The 17,701-nt window shown below is 41.6% G+C and overlaps 2 protein-coding genes across 2 annotated transcripts; one reads left to right on the top strand and one right to left on the bottom strand.

Moving 5' to 3' along the window:
• Positions 1-51: 51 nt before the first annotated feature.
• On the bottom strand, positions 52-2,618 carry pdf (peptide deformylase, mitochondrial). Its single transcript, XM_070972628.1, has 3 exons — positions 2,508-2,618; positions 872-1,536; positions 52-672 (listed from the first exon to the last, which is right to left on the bottom strand). Exons 2-3 carry the CDS (start codon positions 1,485-1,487, stop codon positions 515-517), a joined length of 774 nt encoding a protein of 257 aa, XP_070828729.1. The 5' UTR covers positions 1,488-1,536; positions 2,508-2,618; the 3' UTR covers positions 52-514.
• Positions 2,619-3,753: 1,135 nt separating this feature from the next.
• On the top strand, positions 3,754-14,101 carry LOC139337400 (uncharacterized). The gene is made up of 8 exons (XM_070971943.1): positions 3,754-3,999; positions 4,128-4,229; positions 4,999-5,100; positions 6,795-6,908; positions 8,297-8,405; positions 9,425-10,034; positions 10,665-10,820; positions 14,065-14,101. Exons 1-8 carry the CDS (start codon positions 3,754-3,756, stop codon positions 14,099-14,101), a joined length of 1,476 nt encoding a protein of 491 aa, XP_070828044.1.
• Positions 14,102-17,701: the final 3,600 nt, after the last annotated feature.

Below are 17,701 nucleotides of genomic sequence, written 5' to 3' on the forward strand. Positions count from 1 at the left end.
TAGTGTTTTGAAAATACCTAAAACTGCAAAAACAAGGACATACAAAATGAGAATGATCAACATTTTAATAACACAAACAAAACAGATGTAATTCATTGAGAAAAATGGCTAAAGCCCTTTGATCCACAAGCACTTCCCCCTAATTTTCTCCCTAGTACCACAGTTGTATTTTTTGGTGTGATGGTGCCAGATGAGGACCAGACATTTGTGATTCACTTGTGTTTTTTTTGTTCACATAACAGCCAACAAATCAGCCCTCTTCATGCATCAAACATAGACCGGTGGTCCACAGAACAGGTCTCTCTTAGCTTGCACTTGAAGGTGATGCACGGACAGATCACAGCTTATGGATCACAGTCACAGTGATCCTGATATTAAGCGCTTATTCCAACCAGAAGCAGAAACCAAAGTGTGTCACAAAATCTTGTGCTCAAATGGCAAATGTGAAAGTTTCAGCCACACACTGTAGGTTGATCAGAGATGGCTGTGGAGCATCGTGAGTCGTGAGGATCTTCTATTCATTGTATGCCTGCCAGTTGACGTTGATGAAGGTCTTGCTGTCCATGCGGTCGATGTAAAGGACCCCATCCAGGTGGTCCATCTCGTGCTGGAGGATACGAGCCGGCCAGCCACTGGCCTGCCACGAGACAGCTTCGCCCTGCTCATTCAGACCTGCACAGGAACGAGAAAGATAAACAGGAATGCCTTAGCATGAAAAATGTGCTCCATTTTAAAACTTTTGCTTTCTGTTTTGGATGAATCACAAAGGCAATTCTGATTCCATGTGTTCTGTTTTTTATGGCCTGAACAGACAAAAGCTGACAGGCAGTGCTGTATAGAAAACGCAGGACTGAGCTGTAAACATGCATACCAGACACTTCCACAGACAGGAAGCGTGGAACTGTGGCAGAGAAGCCCGTGATGCTCTCACAGGCCTCCTGGAAGAGCACAGTCTGTCCATCCATGATCCTCAGCTGGGGGTTGACAAAGATCCTCAGAGGCTGGACAGAAAGACCGCGGGCCACCCTCGATTCAGGTGAACTCTCCTCCAGCATCTTTTGGGTATATTCCAAGGCAAGGATGCGAAGCGGCACCCCAATCTGAGGCGCGCTCAGTCCCACACAGTCAAGTTTCCGCATTACTTTCACCATAGTGCTGATGACCTTTTGGATCTCGGGGCCTGTTACAGCTGCGGGGTCAACAGCCGCCGCATGTGAACGCAGCACCGGGTCCCCGACCTGACACACATGACAGTATGGAGGACTGGGACTGGACGTGATCTTGTGTTTAATGTACTGAAGGTAGGAGCGCACCTTGACGTTGCTGGAATAAGAGCGACTGCAGGGTACAGGTGAGTGGGGTGTGATATGTGAAGTCACTGGTGTTAAGTTCAAGGCCCCGGCACTGCAGCGAGGCGCTTTGGATGCACAAAGTCTGAACCCCATCCTGGAGAGCTGAAGCAGAGACATGCATGGTTTTGTGTTCATGGTGGAGCCGCAGCTGGGATGTCACACGTCAGTATAGTGACGCACGGTGCTGTAGGAAAGTCATATAGAAAAGAACATTTAGTTACTGTAAGTTTAACCGTGAACACCTGATGTGACAAAGGCCAATCTAGCCCAAACAATTGATGCACTATATGTCCGAAAGTTAGACAGACACCTGGATGTGAATATCTAACTCATTCCAAAACAAGGGGTTTTAACCTGCTGCCATAACACTGCTATGTGATGTTGGAAGCTGGCTACAGGGATTTGCTCCCATTCAACCCCAACATGGATGTTGATGATAAGCTCTGGCTCACAGTTGGCGCTCCAGTTCCCAAAGGTGTGGGATGTGGTTGATGTCAGAGCTCTGTGCAGGCTTGTCAAGTTCTTCCACATTAAACTGGGACAACCCGTTCTGCATGTACAGTGGCACTGCAATGTCAGGGGGCCTTCTCTAAACTGTTGAGGCAAAGTTGGAAGGACACGATTGTCTAAAATATTATTGTGTACTGTCGCATTAAGGCTTCCCTTAGAATGTAACGTTTGTGTTCCTCCATCATTTGTTGTACATTGCCATAATTAATGATTACTTTAAAGCCACTGTGTTTGGAATTGGAATCTAATTATAGCATCTTTCAAATTACTCTGTTGGCATAGCTTTGGAAAAACTGTCACAACTCCACTGCAGTAACTTCTAATTATAATCACTGGGGGGCGCAATTGTCAAAGCACCTTGATTGGAGTATTAACATGAGCATTTTAGTCATTTTATCAGGGATAATTTACATGTCATTGTCGGTGAAAGCGGTAATCATAAAAATGTGTGCGCCTACTCCGTCAGCGTCAAACACCGCCGACGGAGTAGGCAGGTGACACACAACATGCGCCCCCATTCAACAGCTACCAGAAGCTATAAAGCTAGGTCGTTAGCATGTTGCTGTAATTCTGTTTGAAATGTGCTATAAATCCTTCTAACTAAGCGTAATATTTGCACTTAAAGACGATGCATGTCTAAGTTACCTCACACTTATGTGTACACTTCCATGCTCACTGAAAAGGACGACATATTCAGGGTAGAGGGTGAAAAAGAAAGGGTAAGAGACATTCACAGCTCCGTCCAACTACTTCCGTGTCAAAAGCGTCACACGAAACTTCATAATAAAAGTCTCGACGTTTTAGCCCACATCACGGTTCCGCAAGAAACCTTTATTTTGACAACACCCAGTGAGTTCGGCAAGGAAGTAATTTCTAATATTTTCAAACGATCTGTAACTTGCCGGTACATGTCCAGCTGGGAGTTTGAAAGTTCGACCGGTCTGATCGGCGGTGATTTAACCCCTCACAAACCGAGGACAGGATGGAAGGAGTGTCTGTCCGTAAATGTTTGACTTTACAGAGCTTCCCAAAGTTACCGCTGTGGATCATAGAGTATGTCTGGGCTCACAAGATGACGGATGTACAGGAAGGTTTGTTTTCTCAATAGGTTTTATAACTCCAGGGTTTGCATATTTGCATCATTCAAATACTGCAAACTACTGACCTTTTTCACATGCAGATCGCACACCCCATTTTAAATATCAGAAATATTCCTTGTTCCTCGTATAGCTAAGACTTTACACAGATGCAGTCAGTGATGGGATGTAATTAAATACATTTATTCATTATGCTGCTTCAGTAGGCCTATTTGTACTTTACTTAGTTTTTGACACTATTTTCAAAATTAAATGCAGTGTTAAAATTGCAAACAGGGGTTCAAAGCTTTTAGGTTTGTGGCCCCTCAGAAATAAATTGTAGTCTTAACAATCCAATAACATGATATTGAATTTTCCTTCAGAACGAGTACTTGTACATTTGATACTTGAAGTACACTGATAATATTTGACTGAAGTAACACTTTGCAGCAGCTTTACTTGCAATGGAGGGTTTATGCATTGTTGTATTACTATTGTTCTTAAGTAAAGGATATGAATACATCTGCCACCACATCTGGAATATGAAGTGGCTTAACTTGCAACCAGTGACTGTCAAATTCCCACCAAATTAAATAGAAGCGTCTTTATTTATTGCGCTTGAACACAATTTGGATTTTTCCCTATGTTTTAGAACAGGCTGTCACATCAGATACTTCAGTTTGATGCAAAGTTGTATAATAGGGGTCATTTGTGGCGGATTGCACACAGTACGTGCTGCTTGAGCTTTTAGCGACAGTAAATCCTTATTTTCAAAGTAACTTCAGCTACATTTCCTCAAGCACTGAGCTAAAGTCATGCCATATTGGCTCCTCACAGCTGTGGACCCTTCCTCTTGGCCAGAAGTGGACTCTCAGCCTCTGAGCCTTGAAGATTCGTGGAGGCTGCGTGTTGCCTCTGCTCAGGTGTTTTCCATTGTGAAGAACAGGCACACAGAGCACTTTGAGAGAGCGATGGGCTTTTTGGAAGCCACTTACACACTTCTACCCAGACTGGTGGCTCCCATCAAACACATGAAGATCATGTTTGGCCTCAAGACCATGGTATGGGAATAAGTGGTGGTACAATTTGGCAAGCATGCAAAATCTGTGTGTTCCAGCTGCAGTTGATCCATGGCTGTATTTTTTACATGCTTCTCTCCCCCTCTCTCGGTTATTGTTTCTCCTTCCAGGCCATTATGTGGATGCTCAGGGAGGGCAGAGGAATGGTTGACACTGTGTTTAAAATCAACCAGTTCTTCCCGAGTAAACTACCTCAATACCAAGACCACTGTGTAAGTGGCCAATTTATGAGTCCGTTCTGCATATTTTAACAGTCATACATGCTCTCGCTCAGTTGAGTTTAGCCGTTAGCATAGTATTAATTCAGAGGCAATGATTTCATTTTAAGAATAATCACTGCTTATATGAACAATGAAGTGCTTGGAAGGTCAAAGGGTTCGCTTGTAGTGATGAACAAAGAGAGAATTATCACCCACCTGCAGATCCCCTCAACACCACATAGCATTATAGCATCTTTTAGCTCATTGTTTTGGTTTTAACCTCACTGTTTACTCTCACTACTGTTTCCAACAGTGGAAAAAAGTCATTGATTTTGATTTTTTATTTTATTTTATTTTATTTTATTTTTTTGTTAAAAAAAAAGGGTCTGAATAACCCACTGTACATTTCCTGCTTAGTTAGCAACTATCTGGTGAACATAGTTCAGCATGTGGCAATTGAAGAGCTGAAGAAGAAAAGAAATATTCCCAAACTTGAGCTGTTTCAGATCCCACATACAGTAACACATGGTTGTGTGGGTGATTGATTACATCTGAAGCAGTGTCGGTTTAAAGATGTGTTTGCCAGTTGATCTTTAAGTCCTGCTAGGATGATTGGTAGGCCAGTGGTTAGTGGTTAGCAAGTTAACAAGCTTGGAAATGCATTTTCTAGTTTATTTAGCTATTATTTTAAAGTTCAACTCACTTAGAATCTGGTATTAGTGAAATATTACATTTTCACATGGAAATCTTACCAATTTCTTACTAATGCGTTCTTCCACAGAACCAACATGAAATGTTCCTCATGAGGAAGAACCATCTGGACTTCAAGGCTCTGGCACAAGCACTTGCTACAGACAAGGACAGACTTGAAGGTTATATGATGGTTAGTTGACTTCTCCATGTTGTCTTAAAGCAGTAAGAGTAACTGCCAGAGTAGAGCAAAGGATGCACGGTTACAAGTTTAAAGCGACTTGTTGACTCATGTTGACTTTTCCTCTCTGAGAAGGGGTATCTAGCATCAGACACTGAGGTCGGACGGGGAGCTGTAGATCTGAAAATGCATTTGCTCCTGAAAAGACTTGTGTGTCAGTGAATCTGCTGCAGTGGTGCTGCTTTTATCTTCTACAGTGAAAAATTAATTTTCCCAATCGTATGTATGCATTTTTTTTACAAGTCCAATATATTTTCAAATTTAGAATATTCGGTGGGGTGTTCAGCTGGTTGCAGCAGGCAACCTCACCACTAGATGCCACTAAATCCCACACACTGCTTTTAAGTAAACCCTATTGTTAACATGTTAAGTAATAAGATAACAGACATCTCAGCTGGTTGAATAAGTGAGTGACATTTTTTATCATTGTGTCGTGCTGAATGCATACACCTGTACCCAGGCAGCATGGGCTTACAAGACACCGCGAGTGAATACAAGCCAGGCTGAGAATGCTTTACATACATATTCAGTCAATATTACAAAAAGCCCAAAGATAAAAGCAATTTCATGATTTTCAGACCTTCCTGTCTGCAGCTAAATTCATACATCACTGACAAAACATGTATACAACTGGAGAAATCCAAATACATCTTAATTGGATAGTCCACGTTGCCTTTGTTTCCAGGCTTTTGAGACAAACTAAGCGAACTTAAGCACATCAGAATTAAAAAATCATTCCAATTTTTTTTTTTTGTGCGTCAGATGATTGCAGGGTTGTGCTCCATACTCAATATCATGAAAAAATGGCATTCTCAAATCCAGTTGATCCAAATGATCCAACAATAAAAATGGGTCTTCACTCTCTGCTGCTCCCAAACCAGACAAGTGAGATGCAACATGTGATTCAGGGCCAAACTTTGTTTAATAAGCACGTATGTCCTTAATTGTGTCTTTGACAAGATATTTTCAGAAAATCTGAATAAAACTTGAATCAGTCTAAATTGTGCACTGGCATTGTAAAACAGTGATGGGTCAGTGTCTCAAGTTACTGCATGCATCTCACTGTTTTCTCTCTCAGCCTGAGCAGTGAGTCCTTTTCTATCCAGCAGGGTGATCCTTATAAAAAGAGATCCTTATGCGTACCACAGAACTGTAGAGCTGTCCATGTGTTCACAACATCCAAAAAGGGACTTAATGAACAGTTAAAAATTCTTTGCTTTGTTGTTTCCTATTGTGGCCAACCAGATTTAATAAACTCTAAACTTTGTGGGAAAAATTCAGAAAATTCTTCAAAGTTGTTTATGGGGCGCTGGAGTGGAATTTGGCAAAAACAGTTTCCCAGAAACGTCTGATACTCGGGTATTAAAGTTCACTGGGCCAAACATTAAACATACAAATCTTGATCAACAGTGCGCACAAAAAATGGTCATTGTTTATTTTGTCCTGTGCAGTAAATAAAGCTTTGATGACACAAATTTCCATCCACGCCAGGTTATGGCTCTTATTGACACTGAACTTTGGGGCCTTCACGTTCCAGTTTTTGCAATGTATGATTAAACCCAAAATATGTGTGTAAACTGTATGGAAAAGAGAGTCTGGCTCAGCGTTGTTTCTAGGTGGCGTGTTAAGTCTTTACTGTCTTGCAGAATCAAATGGAGGAGCAGTACGGTGAACATTATGCCCAGAAAGTAGAGGACAGGCTGCTGCACTACCTGCGTGAGTTGGAAACTGTGTTACCAGGAGACACCTACATTGATAAGGTGTGTGTTTTATGTTTGCATCTGCTTTAATCTGTGCTTACGGTTTAGTGGCCCCTTCTGAAAGAGATGATTTTTACAGTGATTTTTAAAAGGATGTAATTACTCTCATGGTGTAACTTATAAACACTCGAACAATGTGAAATTTTGCCCTCATTTGTTGTAAAAAATGAAAACTTTGCTGCGTCGAGGCTTATCTTGTGTTTCAGAGAACTGCTGCAAGCACTGTAAATGTATGTTGTCAGGGCTACACAGTACCCGATAAAAAGTAAAGATATGTATATCAGTAAATAAGTGCTTAAAGGTATCTTGGAGAGTTTCCTTGCAGATGAACAGATGTCTTTATTCTGTTGAGTCCGTCTCTCTACCTTGTCGCATGGCATGCACTGTGACTCACCTAAACAGTGACAGCTGACATGGATTCTTTTTAAGAAACATTACCGATGGTGGCCTGGACCAGCATGTGATTATACAGTATAATACCTCGTGTGTGGCCACTTCAGTTCCTTGATTTGCATGGTAAAGCGATTGGGTATGTGCGTGTGTGTGAGTGTGAAATGACCTCGTAAGGGGAAGCGACGGGCATGCTACTAGTATGCCCCCGGTCAGATGGGGGAAATTCACATCCTGGGGTTTGACTCAGAGGGTGAAGACCTCCTCTTAGGCCAGGGGCCTTCCCTTTCTGATGATGAAGATGATTTCTGGTACCGCTGCTTCCTAATTTGCTCAGTTTGCTAAACCGTCTGAACCTCAACCATCCTCCAAGACAACTGGTTTTCCATGTTTTATCTGGAGGATGCATATTTCCAGATACCAATATGGAGGGACAACAGCGTTACCTCGCTTTTGATGGCAGAACCTGCAAGTTCTGTGTCATCTCATGTGGCTTATCGTTAGCACCCTGCACGTTCACAAGGTGTCTGGTGAGATGCCCTTCTTTCTAAGATTTGTATGGTGTTTCACTGCATTAATGTGGCAGCTGTTACCTGATTTGCTGAATGTGTGCTGGGCTCAGTGCATCAGGACATGCCTCGACATACCATGCCTCTGGGACCACCATTTACTGGCTTGCAGCGATTGTCATTTTCTTTCACAGACAGCCTGGCAACTCAGCAGGCTCTCTGTCCACTTTCCCCACTGGAGCCAATCCCCATTATAGAATATTTACGGTTGTGTCTCCACTCTGAGAACACTGGGTTACACATGTGACCGTCCGCTATGTTTGCATTCAGTGTGTATCGCCAAAACACATGTATTATTGAGGCATGCTTATCAAAATAATGATAAACTCAACAGGACCATAAAAATGAAACACATTAATTGCCTCTGATATGATGAAGGGATTTTCCCACTGATTCCATTTTTGCCATATTCCCATTTGTGTGAACTAGATACTGAAGAAAAAAAGTCCTGTTACTGAGGAGGAGAAGCTGTTGTTGGAAGTGATTACCTCAGACTCCAGGGCCATAGCAACTACTCTAGAGAAACTGCTGCACTGTGGTAAGAAACACCTCCCCGCACACAACCCAAGGCTCACTGCATAGATATGATGGCAATTTTCCAAGTTGGCTGAGTGGAGGGAGGTTACAAAGCAGGTAAAAAAAAACGAACAAACCATGTAATCAAATGTATTCCAAATATCAATAGATAAACACTACACTTGCTCTCCATATTTTCAATGTTCTTTCATGCCAAGTGCATTGATCAAATTATTAATATCCAGTGAAATGCTTCACATAAAATATGAGCAAAAGAGCTGATGTAGCATTCCTTGAACTCACAATAATCATTGGAACAACCCACGAGACAACTCGTAACATCGTATTTCTCAACTCACCGCTGTTCTCTGGCAGTGAGACTGCTCCCTGCCAGATAACATGTGAGCATGGCTGTTTTTTGAACTGACTTGTCATGTCTGAATAAAGCCATAACAAACATTTTACATAATGGACACATAAATAGGACGGAGTGTCATGTATTCCATGTCTGAAAAGGCCATGATGGGTCAAGGCCACGACCTGATAAATCATCTTTTTTCCTACATCCATGCTTCTTTTTTGTCAAAGCACGGCGTATACCTTACCCACAATGCAACTTGACCGGCAACACTTCAGTCATAGGTTCAGTTGTGTCATGTTAGTAGTCGCTGATGTAGCCTTGAGCTGCTCGTCTCAAGCAGAGATGAGGAGTGGGCTACGGAGGTCTGGTAAAATCACTTCTTTCTAACTCCACACCCTGAGACCTTTGTCATTTTCAAAGTCTATTTATCAGACAGCTTTTTTCACAGATGCAATAGCGCTCTTAAGCCCTATAAAAGGGCTTTGATGTGTAAAATTGCTGTAGTTCCTCTTCAACATACTACAGAAGAATAATTGTGCTTCTAGTGTGCATTTCTTAATGCTGTCTTTGCACCAATGACAACAAAAAATTGAATTTACATTTAGCCAATAATGCATTTCTTCTCCTGATGATAATTATGCATTTGTTAATCCAAATGCACTGCCTTTCCGTTCCTTTAGATGCCAAAACACCCCTTGAGTTTCAGCCAGAGGATTTTAGGGGAGGAGAGGAGGCTGACCAAGATGTGTCCAAGGACAGCCCTCTTTTATTGGACAGTGACAATGATTCAGACGTTACGAGACATCAGCAAACAGAGGAGGATTGTGAGGTGGTCAGAAGGCTGAAAGAAGAGAGCAGTGATAAGGAAAAGGAGGGAATCAGCCAGAGAAGCAGTGACTGTGTTCAGGAGGCGACTTACTCTTCTCAGTTCTGCTTCAAACACCAGCGATGGGTGAAGAGCATCCTGCAGGAGTGTCCTGACGAGTATTCAGAAGAGTTGCTGCTTCAAGCTAATGTTTCTTTATCCCCACCGCTGTTTCATTCATCCTCATCCATCACTTCATCACAGGATCTCACCCCCTCTGATCTTATTCCATACCCCCCTGACCAACGTAGTCCTTCTCCGGAGACCTCCGCCATTCTTCAGACAGCAGCTCAAGCATGTGAACAAGCAAACTCTGGAGAGAAGCTGAGCTCTGGATTACCTTTGAGAGGTTTTGCAAGCGATGCCTCTCAAAGGGAATCACTACGTCAGCCCTCTTCATCCAGAGACAGTCTGGTGCCTGCCTGGTTGTCGCCTGTGGTCCGATTGATAGACATTGCCTCTGTCAGAGGGGTCTACCTTACATGTAAACCCCATCAAGCATCTCCAAATCACTTCACCATTTTTTGTAACAAACAGGCAGCTTCTGCTTCCAGCCCTCAGATACTTATAGCTCCACTTCACCATACATCAGGAAATGATGCCATACCTCAAGGAATGATGAAAAACTCTGCATTTGACAAACCAGAAACTGTGCTCCCAACTAATTCCCATGCGTCTACCTCTACCAGCTGTCAACCATCAACTACCACCACACATTCACAGGCTCTTCATGGATTCAGTCAAAATCCTTTTGCCGAACAGTTCAAAATGGCCCCAACTACCTTTCAGACAAGTTGTCTGCCCTTGCCTGATGAATTAAGTGTCTCTGGGCCTCTTACACGAGATGCTTCTACCTCTATTTCTCAATCAAGGACTCTACTCTCAGTCTGTACTGTTAATCAAATCCCTCTGTCTACTGAATCACCTCAACAAGTCGTACCTCAAAGCTTCATTAAACCTCAGCTTCGGACACACATCAGTCCTTTGCAACCAGAAACCCCACCATGCTCCACTGTCATCTCCTCTACCGCCAACTCTAATTGCACGGCTTTCAGGTCTGAGACCAACAGAGTCCGAAGACCCCAGCTAAGGTTGTCAGTACCTAGTCAGGCTGTGCTGCTGCAGTCCAAGTTGCTGCAGCCCTATGTGAGTCTTACCAGACTGAGCGCTCAGGAGTGTTATCAAGTGACCAAGGGTAGATCCTCAACCAGGTATGTAGAGCCAGCGGCACAAGGCAGCAGTGATGACAATGAAAGAGACAGGAGGACGGAGGAAGATGTAGATTCTTCTTTCGATCCGAACAGTCTTTACTCTGGTCATTCATCAAGTGGTGAAAGTGAGGACTCGCTTAATTGTGACCCTGACTACAAACCTTGCATCAAGAAGAAAAGACTTCTCTTAGAGTATGAGACTGCAAGGAGCCTGATTCATATATGACAACATTTGAGCCAGCCAATATTGAGTACTTTGAGACCAATACTGATAAAGACTTTTAGGTGTTAAAAAAAAAAAAAAAAACTAACTTAACTGTAAAAATCAATTTGTCTGTGCTCTCTGGTGGACAAACTATGTAATGCTGACACTGTTTCTAAATTCCAGCAAGACAACACAGACACCAGTATATCTGCAATAAGATAATATTCACTGATTTATCTGCCTGGTCAATTTATCTACCTCTAATACAGATGTATTTATAGAAATTTGGGACACTGTAGAGACAGAATGTGATGATTTGCAAAACATTGAAACCCTATATTTAATTGAAAATAGCACAACATAAGACAACATATCAAATGTTGAAACTCAGAAATTTCATTGTTTTTTTAAATTATATTCTCATTTAGAGTGTGATGCAGCAACATGTTTCAAAAAAGTTGGCACAGTGGCAACAAAAGACTGGAAAAGTTGTGAAATGCTGAAAGAACCTGGTGGAACATCTCACAGTGAATTAGGTCAACTGGCAACAGGTGAGTGACATGATTGGGTATAAAAAGAGGCTCCCAGAACGGCTGAGTCTCTCTGAAGTAAAGATGGGGAGAGCTTACAGAGTGTTAAATGGTTGGTTCGAAACATGTTCCTGGCATCAAATTCTAAATGAGGATGTCATTTTCAAAAACAATGACATTTTTCAGTTTCAGCATTTCATTTGTTGTCTTTGTGCTACTTTCAACTAAATATGGGTTTTCGCTGTTGTGCAAATCATCACATTCTGTTTCTATTTACGTTTTACACAGTGTCCCAACGGCAAAACCCCTGTATGCTACCTGCTTGTCACCAAACACCAGACAGACCAACGTCTAACAAGAGTGCAATCCAGAAAAAACTGCAGAAAACTTGACAAGTCTATACCCTCATTGAAACCAGGAAATTTTAGCGCATCCAGTCTATGAATCCAAAAAAATTAACAGATCGAGATTAGCAGCCATACCAGGTGATACAATAATGTAAAAGGTTTAAACAAAAAGAATGAATGTCTCTGTCAATTTCAGACAATCAGAGGAGGGTGTTGAGTAACCTCTGTCTGAAAGGCAGTGACTAAAGGCAATTAGCACCTCCTGGTGGTCAGTATTTGTATACAAACTTTCTGTATCCACAGTGACAAGAAAGAGACTGCATGACAGTCAGTAGTGTCCTCAAAAAAGGATGGAACTTTTCTTACCAAAGGTTTAATAAAGGATTCAATTTTTTTGAATGACAGGTCTGTACAAGTGTCAGTGCCTAATACAGTATAAAGGATGACCAGGAGGGTTATCCCGGATGCATCTTAGTGGGCAGGTAAAAAGTCCCGTAACAGGATGTTTAAATGTTAAACGAACCATAAGTTATTATCATTAACACAGCCCCCTTTAGTAAAGCATCAAACTGTGTTCTTGTTCAGCAAGGGATTGCTAGTCTTTCATGATAGTTGGTGTGAAGTTGGCGACAAGTCTCCAGGATATATCTGTCCTCAGATAACACAGCTACAGCACCGCCCTTGTCCTGCCAGTTTTTTTCAAAGCTAGCCGCTCTTTGATGGCCAGGTTGACCTTAGGAATGAAAGGGTTGGCATTTAATAATCTTTTAAAATCAAAGTACAGTTTTTTGGTAAATGTAATGAGTGTGGGTTTGAGGGCTGAGATGCAGGTTTGCAATTGGTAGTCAAATCAGAGGTATTGTCAGGGGTAACCATGTTGGAGAAAAAATTATTTATGTGTGTGTGAGTGTGTGTGTGTTTTATAGGGGTGTTTTTGGTTATCAATGGATGGGTTTTTTTTTGTTTGTTTGTTTGTTTTTTGAGTTTGAAGGTAGTTCATATTTGCCTGCTTAGATACAAGGTAACATTGGGAACAATGTACTCAAGCTCTGAAATTCATTTCATGGTGTTACAGTGAAAAAAAAAAACAAACGCATTTTAAAAACCAATCTTCTTAAAGTCGTGTGTGTAGAAAGCAAAAGGGTGGACTGCCTTGTCAGTTGATGCTAGGCAGACGTGGACTCATACCCCATGGACCGCCCACTGGGAGTCATGTCTGTTTTTCTTTGGCCAATATGTGCCTGTCTCCTGAGTCAGCCAGTCAACTGAGTGGAAGTCAGCGCTGTGAGGCAGGGTCTGCAGTGGCATGACACCGCACTAACTGTCTGCATGACGTTCAAATGTGTGAACAAAAAACTGGTATGGACATGAGTGGCATATCACCAAGAGGTCAGCACCGAGGTCAACAGTAACCCTCACTGTTTGCATTTGTGTATTTACACAGTTCTGTTGGGGAGAATTGTAGATAGGGCCTTTGTGCTGGAGGTAAAATGAGGACAGTGATTGGTGGCTTTTAACCTGAGGATTGATATGTAACTGTGCCCTTGAATTATGCATCCTGGGCACAGATGCCAACACAGAAGAATAAGAAATGTGTTACTTTGACTATTATAGGTCTTATAATGGACTTCACCTGGACCTGAAACTTTTCATGTGGCCATTCAGTCGTCAAAGAATTTTGTTTGTTACATTTTATCATAGTTTTCCTATTGGGCAAATAGAGGACTGGGGAGGGATTAAGCTTCTTAGCCAGTGACTGGATTGAGATGGACAGCTCATGCAACCACTAGTGAATCAGTCTCAGTTCAGTCAATTGTTTCAAATTCATTCTTCTGTGTCCTCTAAATGTAGGGTGATGAACTCCTCATTACAACTCTGATCATGAAATACTGAACCTGGCATTTCACCAAGATTCTGCAGACCAAAGATGAAGTTCATGAAATGATCGAGGTTAACCTTACTTAATCTTACAGCTTTGCCTCTAAACATTTTCAAATCTTAAGGGATGAATTAGAAAATTTGAGAAGATAAATTACCTGCTTAGCAACTGGTGTTCTGTGGGAAGGCTGCAACCCAAACTGATTCTAGTTTTCTGCATATGTCCTGCACTGGCATGTCCTGCAGTCTGAGTCCATAACCCAGCCTGTGTCTGTGTCTTTCAGACCCATGCCATCCGGTGCTGCCAAAATTGAGACATGAACCCAAACCGAGACCCGAAGCTATATTTTTGCTTTATTTCATTGTCTGCTGTGGTATTAAGTAGCTGGAATGTATTTGCACGTTGTTGAATCGCTGTGGGCACTGCAGCATTTTAGCATGAGAGAGGGGTCGGACCATCCAGCCATAAAGATCAAAAGACTGTGGTGTCTCATCGTCTTGAGTTATGTTTGACTATGTTTAACTAGGAACACTCCTTTTAATGTTTTTGTTCTCATAACAGCTTCAGGGTATCTGTGTAAGCCACTCCACTTCCTGCTACCATAACATTAGAAAATACAGTCATTTAAGGTCAGTGAAGACTGACAAGAGAGTGTTTCTTTATTCATCACTGACGGCAGTGATGTAGTACCATGCCCCAGGGTGGGTCAGTACTCGGGCTGTCAACAAATATTCTAAATTTGAAATTCTATTCAAATTGTAAAAACAAAAATCCATACATTAGATTGTGGAGAAAAAAAAGCAGTTTGAATGAAGTATGTTTTGCAATGATAAAATGACTGTTTCTGGTTAAACAAAACGGATCTGGCTCTTTAACAAGAGGGTATCGCTGTAGGGATCCTTTCCATGACACTTACAACAATTTGATACTGCCAGTGGCAAAAACACTTTCAGTGGACGTACGCTGATGGTGCACAAACACCCGGAGGGATTACACTGCAGCCTGTTTCGTGGCTGCCGGCTGCAGCTCTCTCGCTCAGTACTGGAAAAACAAAAAAAATATTGTTTTCTCCATTTGTCACTTGGACCACAAAAACGTGGGAAAATATCGTCCATAATGAGATAATATTTGACCAGAATTCCTCCTCCCAATGGGGGGCACCTGAGGTCGCAGGGGGTGTGCACAATTTTGTTTGCGCTGAGGTTGTGAGGTTACTAAAATTATGTTTGCGCACATTAAATTTATAAAATCCCAATAACACACCCAATTGGATAATCAAAACTCTGTATAATCCAAATTAAAACATATTTTTGATCCACATTTAAATTCATTAAGCTAATTTATTACCTCTGACCTTTTATTTTTGCAAATAAAAGTTTCTAATTAATCATTTTTTTAGTGCATGTATGCAGGTACGAGTTGGGGCTGGGGGGGGGGGGGGGCCTGGCTTATCTTGGACACCGGCAAAGGGGGCTTCAAGGATAAAAGGTTGGGAACCACTGCAATAGAGCACACTTAAACAAGGATGAAGCTTTCACCGACAGAGGGCAGTAAAACACTGATTTTCACCCTTTTGTTAAGTTATTTTTCAATACAGCAAAATCCAAACCCAATTTGGTACTCAAACTGTTTTGTTGTTGTTGTTGTTGTTGTTGTTGTTGTTGTTGTTGTTGTTTTGCTGTCTTTCATTTATTGCTGATTATTAGCTTATCAAGCTAATGCCAAACACTAGCTTTTTTAAATCTACTTGCAACACCACACACGTGGCATGACGTCCATGCACCTGTATGTGTCACACCAAGTCACGAGTCCATCAAACCTCCTGCCCACAACACGATGTTTAGTGGTTAACTCGCATTGAGCTAGCCCCTGCAAAATTCTAATCGTCTGACTCCAAAATCTAAAATTAGAGATGTTTATATCCATTGCTGAATTTCAGGGCATCGTAAAGAATGTGGTGAAGGAGGCATGTGGTTGTCTTTGAGAGGCCACTGTGTTTGAATAGCTGTTCTTCTGTTTTCATGTGGATTTTTCTATCTTGTCTTGTATTTTAGTAGCTGTGATTTTGTGCAGCTGCTATCACGGCCGGGTCTCTCTTAATAGATTTTCGATGTCAATGGAACTTCTGGTAAAATAATAAAATTGATTAAATGAGGGGTTTGCTAAAAGTGTTATTTTCTATTATTTATTTATCTTACTTGTGATTTATTCATGCTGTCCATGTTGCATGTATTTTGTTCGTGCACAGATGCCATCACTGGCTGTGAGCAACAGAATGATCAAGGGTCTTTGCAAGCGGTGCAGTTCAAGTTGAATGGCAGGGTACAAAGTTTCAATGGGTATACTGTGTGTGTGTGTGTGTGTGTGTGTGTTGAGTCATTACATAAGATCCTATTTAAAGGAAAATCTATCCTAAAACTGAAGTTTTATGATGACATTCACAATATTTTAGACAAAAAGTTAACGTCCACTGACAAGATAGAAATCACAGCATCATGCTTTAATGAAGATTTCTATTCGGGCTATTACAACCAACAGTTTTTTTTTTTTTTAGAATTCATCAGAAAATGCTTTTGATTGAACAAATTAAAATGTGGCGTGTTTCAGAAAACAATGAAAAATTCTATTTTAGGGTGGATTTTCCCTTGAGGGCTAGCTTTTTATTTATTTATTGTGAGATGTTCTAGCTGTGAATGTTTTTCCTCATGACAGTATTACATCAGACACATGTGTTGTTGCATGTTCCCACCTGATGAAGTAACACTGAATTTTTTTTACCTTTGTTTTTAAAGCCGTTAAAGCCTGGGCTTTGACCCATGGAGTGGGACTTTAATGTTGATTTTAATCCACCGTGTATGGCAGCATCCAGAGAACATGTTAAACATGACCTTATCTCAGCATCTCAGCAGTGTCATTATGAGCCTGTCAGCATTTAGCTCAAAGCAACACTGTGCCTAAGTGCAGCCTCACAGAGCCACTAGTGCAGCCGTGGCCTTGTTCCAAAGATTTTGTCCCAATACTCTTTTTTGCCATTTTCCTGCTTTTTGTCCTGCTTCCCTTTCTGACACTCAGAGCTGTCCTGTTGTCACTGAGCTCCACTTGTGCCGCTGGTGATTCGGTGTCTGTCACCAAAAGCATTTTAATGGCAGGTCTCTCGTCTGACTTCCTTACCCACATTTACTCTTCCTGTCTGAGGATTCAACCAGAGACTTCCTGGTCTGAAAATCCTATTCCGTTCATTGAAATGCACTGTTAAGAAAAAAAAAGCCTTAACAGAACAGAATATTATTAACAGAATAATCAAGTCTGTTCTAAGCACATCCATCATCATCTGGTTTGGGCCTGCAACCAAACAAGACAAGAACAAACTGCAACAGACTATAAGGACTGCTGAGAAAATCATTGGTGCCAACCTGTCCTCCATTCAGGACTCACACACCTCCAGACTGAGGAAGCAGGCAGGAAGCATCACTGCAGACCGATCGCATCCTGGGCACAACCTGTTCCAACAGGCCACTGAACGCCAAAACAACCAGATAAAAAGAACAGTTTCCTCCCACAAGCCGTCACCTTGATGAACAGTTAGCAGTCATACTGTGTCACTGACACCAAAACATCCACTGACCGACATTTATCATCCACTGATGCAGTTTTTAACATGTACCTTCACCTCTCACTGTCACTGTCCACATAAATACCTGCACACGGTAAATTTCACTGTACATATATTGCCTCATCATTTTTTATATATGTTAATTATTTTATATTTTTTGCACTACATAACTGTTCGGTTATGTACAGTTGTCCTCATTGAGCTGCATGTCCTTTTTTCTTTTTTATGCAAATACATTGAGTGTAGTATTTCAATTCAAAGTCAAATTCCCTGTATGTGCACACATACTAACCAATGAAGCCGTTTC

Source organism: Chaetodon trifascialis, chromosome 10, assembly GCF_039877785.1.
Source record: "Chaetodon trifascialis isolate fChaTrf1 chromosome 10, fChaTrf1.hap1, whole genome shotgun sequence".
NCBI lineage: Eukaryota > Metazoa > Chordata > Actinopteri > Chaetodontiformes > Chaetodontidae > Chaetodon > Chaetodon trifascialis.